The 2,617-nt window shown below is 57.0% G+C and overlaps 1 protein-coding gene across 1 annotated transcript in view; it reads left to right on the top strand.

Annotated features, from left to right (window-relative positions):
• Positions 1-2,617, top strand: part of MYBPC2 (myosin binding protein C2) — a 36,940-nt gene that overhangs the window by 25,306 nt on the left and 9,017 nt on the right. The window contains exons 21-23 of the mRNA XM_017512519.2: positions 1,855-2,022; positions 2,186-2,274; positions 2,371-2,566. Of these exons, the coding sequence (XP_017368008.1) occupies positions 1,855-2,022; positions 2,186-2,274; positions 2,371-2,566 (453 nt within the window). The remainder of the gene's footprint in view (positions 1-1,854; positions 2,023-2,185; positions 2,275-2,370; positions 2,567-2,617) is intronic.

The raw sequence follows: 2,617 nt of genomic DNA, 5'->3' as shown, positions 1-2,617 counted from the left end.
TCTCAAGTAGCTGGGGCTATAGGCATGTGCCACCATGCCTGGCTAATTTTTTCATTTTTTGTAGAGACAGGGTTTTACAATGTTGCCCAGTCTGGTCTCAAACTCTTGGGCTCAAGCCATCTGTCCACCTTAGCTTCCCAAAGTGCTGGGATTACAAGTGTGAGCCACCATGCCCAGTCCCTTTTTCCCTTTTATTTCTCCCTTTTACCCTTTCTCTCTGTCCTCCCTCCCTTCCTTCTCTCCTGCCTGCCATGCACTTGTCTACCCAGTCATCCAGCCATCTATCCTTCTATCCATCTGAAAGTCATTTGAATCTTCCAACCATCCATTCAGTAACATTTTTTCATCCATATATCTGTCTCTTCACCACCATCTTTGCTTCCTTCATTTTTTCTACCTATATGGCCATCCAACCATCTGTCCACCTAACTAGACATTGTCTCTCTGCCTGTCCATCCATCATCTGTACCTCCATACATCTACCCTTCATCCTCCACTGAACATTCACTGAACCCTGACTGCGTGCCTGGCCCAGCTCCATGGCTATGGAGATGTCTCAGACACAGCCATCTCTCTGGGAGGATGAACGTGATCACCTCGACACAACATCCCAGGCCTTAAAGTCAGACAGATGCGCGTTCCAACCCTTCCCCTCCACTGTCTGGCTGTGTGTCCTTGGGCAAGTCTCTGAGCCTCAGTATCTTCATCTAACAATGGCGAAGACAGTTACCATCTTGACAGGGTACAGTGACGGTGCACTCGAGAATGCATGGAAGGGAGGGATGGTTCAACCCTCATCAGCTTCCTTCCTCCTTCTCTCTTTCATGCCCTTTACCCCATTCCTTCCTTGGCTGGCTACTCCCAACCTGACGTTTCAGAACCCAGCTTGTTAGAGTTCACTCTGTTGATTGCTGGTCTGAGCCAACAGTCCTGAGTTCCCCAACCCATGGCCATAAACCCAAGACAGAAAAGCATGTAACAAAAAGCAGGCAATCTGAAGAGCTCTGACCCTGCCCTCAGCCTGCCCTCCTGGACACCCCCTCCGACTGTGCCTCAGACAGTGCCAGGATCTCTGCTCCTCTGTGCCAGCCTTGCAGGAGAGCAGAGCTTGAGAGTGTGCTGGAGTCAGACAGATGTGGGTTTAACATCCTAGTCCACCCAGCCTGAGCTGTGTGTCCAGGCTGGTCTTGAACTCCTGGGATTGAGGGATCCTCCTGCCTTGGCCTCCCAAATTGCTGGGATTACAGGCATGGGCTATTGCACCCAGGGAAAGTTTTTTTTTTTTTTTTTTTTTTTTTCTTGAGATGGAGTCTCACTCTGTCACCCAGGCCGGAGTTCAGTGGTGCCATCTTGGCTCACTGCAACCTCTGCCTCCCAGATTCAAGCAATTCCCCTGCCTCAGCCTCTCGAGTAGCTGGGATTACAGGTGCCTGCCATCATGCCCGGCTAATTTTTGCGTTTTTAGTAAAGACAGAGTTTTGCCATCTTGGCCAGGCTGGTCTCAAACTCCTGGACTCAAGTGATCTGCCCACCTCAGCCTCCCAAAGTGCTGGGATTACAGGCGTGACACCACGCCTGGCTGAAAGTTCTTTAACCTCTCTGGCCCTCATGCTGACATGTTAGGGACGTAACATGGGGATAGCAGAGGGTTGAGGTAAGAATTAATGAGTGAACAGAGGTGCCACCCTCAGAACCTGACCACGATGAATGCTTAACTAACCAGCTGCCTTCGCCGCTGCCACCGCCGCTGCTGGTGCTGGCTCGCTGCGTGGGGCCCAAGTCCCCAGGAGAAACGGGAGCGGAGGGTGGGAGGAGAGTGTGAGATCCGCCAGCCAGCGGGGCGTCTCTCTGCAGCCGAGGAGTGGGTCCCCGCCAACACTGAGCCCGTGGAGCGCTGTGGCTTCACCGTCAAGAATCTCCCGACCGGAGCCAGAATCCTCTTCCGAGTCGTCGGGGTCAACATCGCGGGGCGCAGCGAGCCGGCCACCCTGGTCCAGCCGGTCACCATTAGGGAGATTGCGGGTGCGTGGCCCCTGACCCTGCGCCCCGAAGGACCCAGCTGGCGTCGTTCCGGCGGCCCTTTCCGTGTCATCGGCGACACCACCCCAGACAGCCTCATCGCCGTCGGCCCCCGGAACATACCCTGGCCCCCCGTTGAGTCCCCTCCCTGTGTTTGCGTCCTCAGAGCCACCCAAGATCCGGCTCCCCCGCCACCTCCGCCAGACCTACGTCCGCAAAGTGGGAGAGCCCCTCAACCTTGTGGTTCCCTTCCAGGTCAGGGGAGCGGGGCCGGGGCGGGGGTCGGCTCCTACGCAAGCCCCCCTGTGCGCGGGTGGAGCCCCGCTGACCCGCCCCGCCCTCTCCCCGCAGGGAAAGCCCCGGCCCCAGGTGGTGTGGACCAAGGGCGGGGCCCCGCTGGACACCTCCCGCGTGCACGTGCGGACCAGCGACTTCGACACCGTGTTCTTCGTGCGCCAGGCAGCCCGCTCCGACTCTGGGGAGTACGAGCTGACCGTGCAGATCGAGAACATGAAGGACACTGCTACCATCTGCATCCGCGTTGTGGGTGCGCGTGCTGGGCAGGGCCTATGGGGGGTCACGAGGGGCAGGGATGGGG

This window comes from Cebus imitator, unplaced genomic scaffold (assembly GCF_001604975.1).
Source record: "Cebus imitator isolate Cc_AM_T3 unplaced genomic scaffold, Cebus_imitator-1.0 Scaffold473, whole genome shotgun sequence".
NCBI classification, from domain to species: Eukaryota; Metazoa; Chordata; class Mammalia; order Primates; family Cebidae; genus Cebus; species Cebus imitator.
The sequence above is the reverse complement of the archived record's forward strand: the minus strand, read 5'-3'. Positions and strand labels throughout refer to the sequence as shown.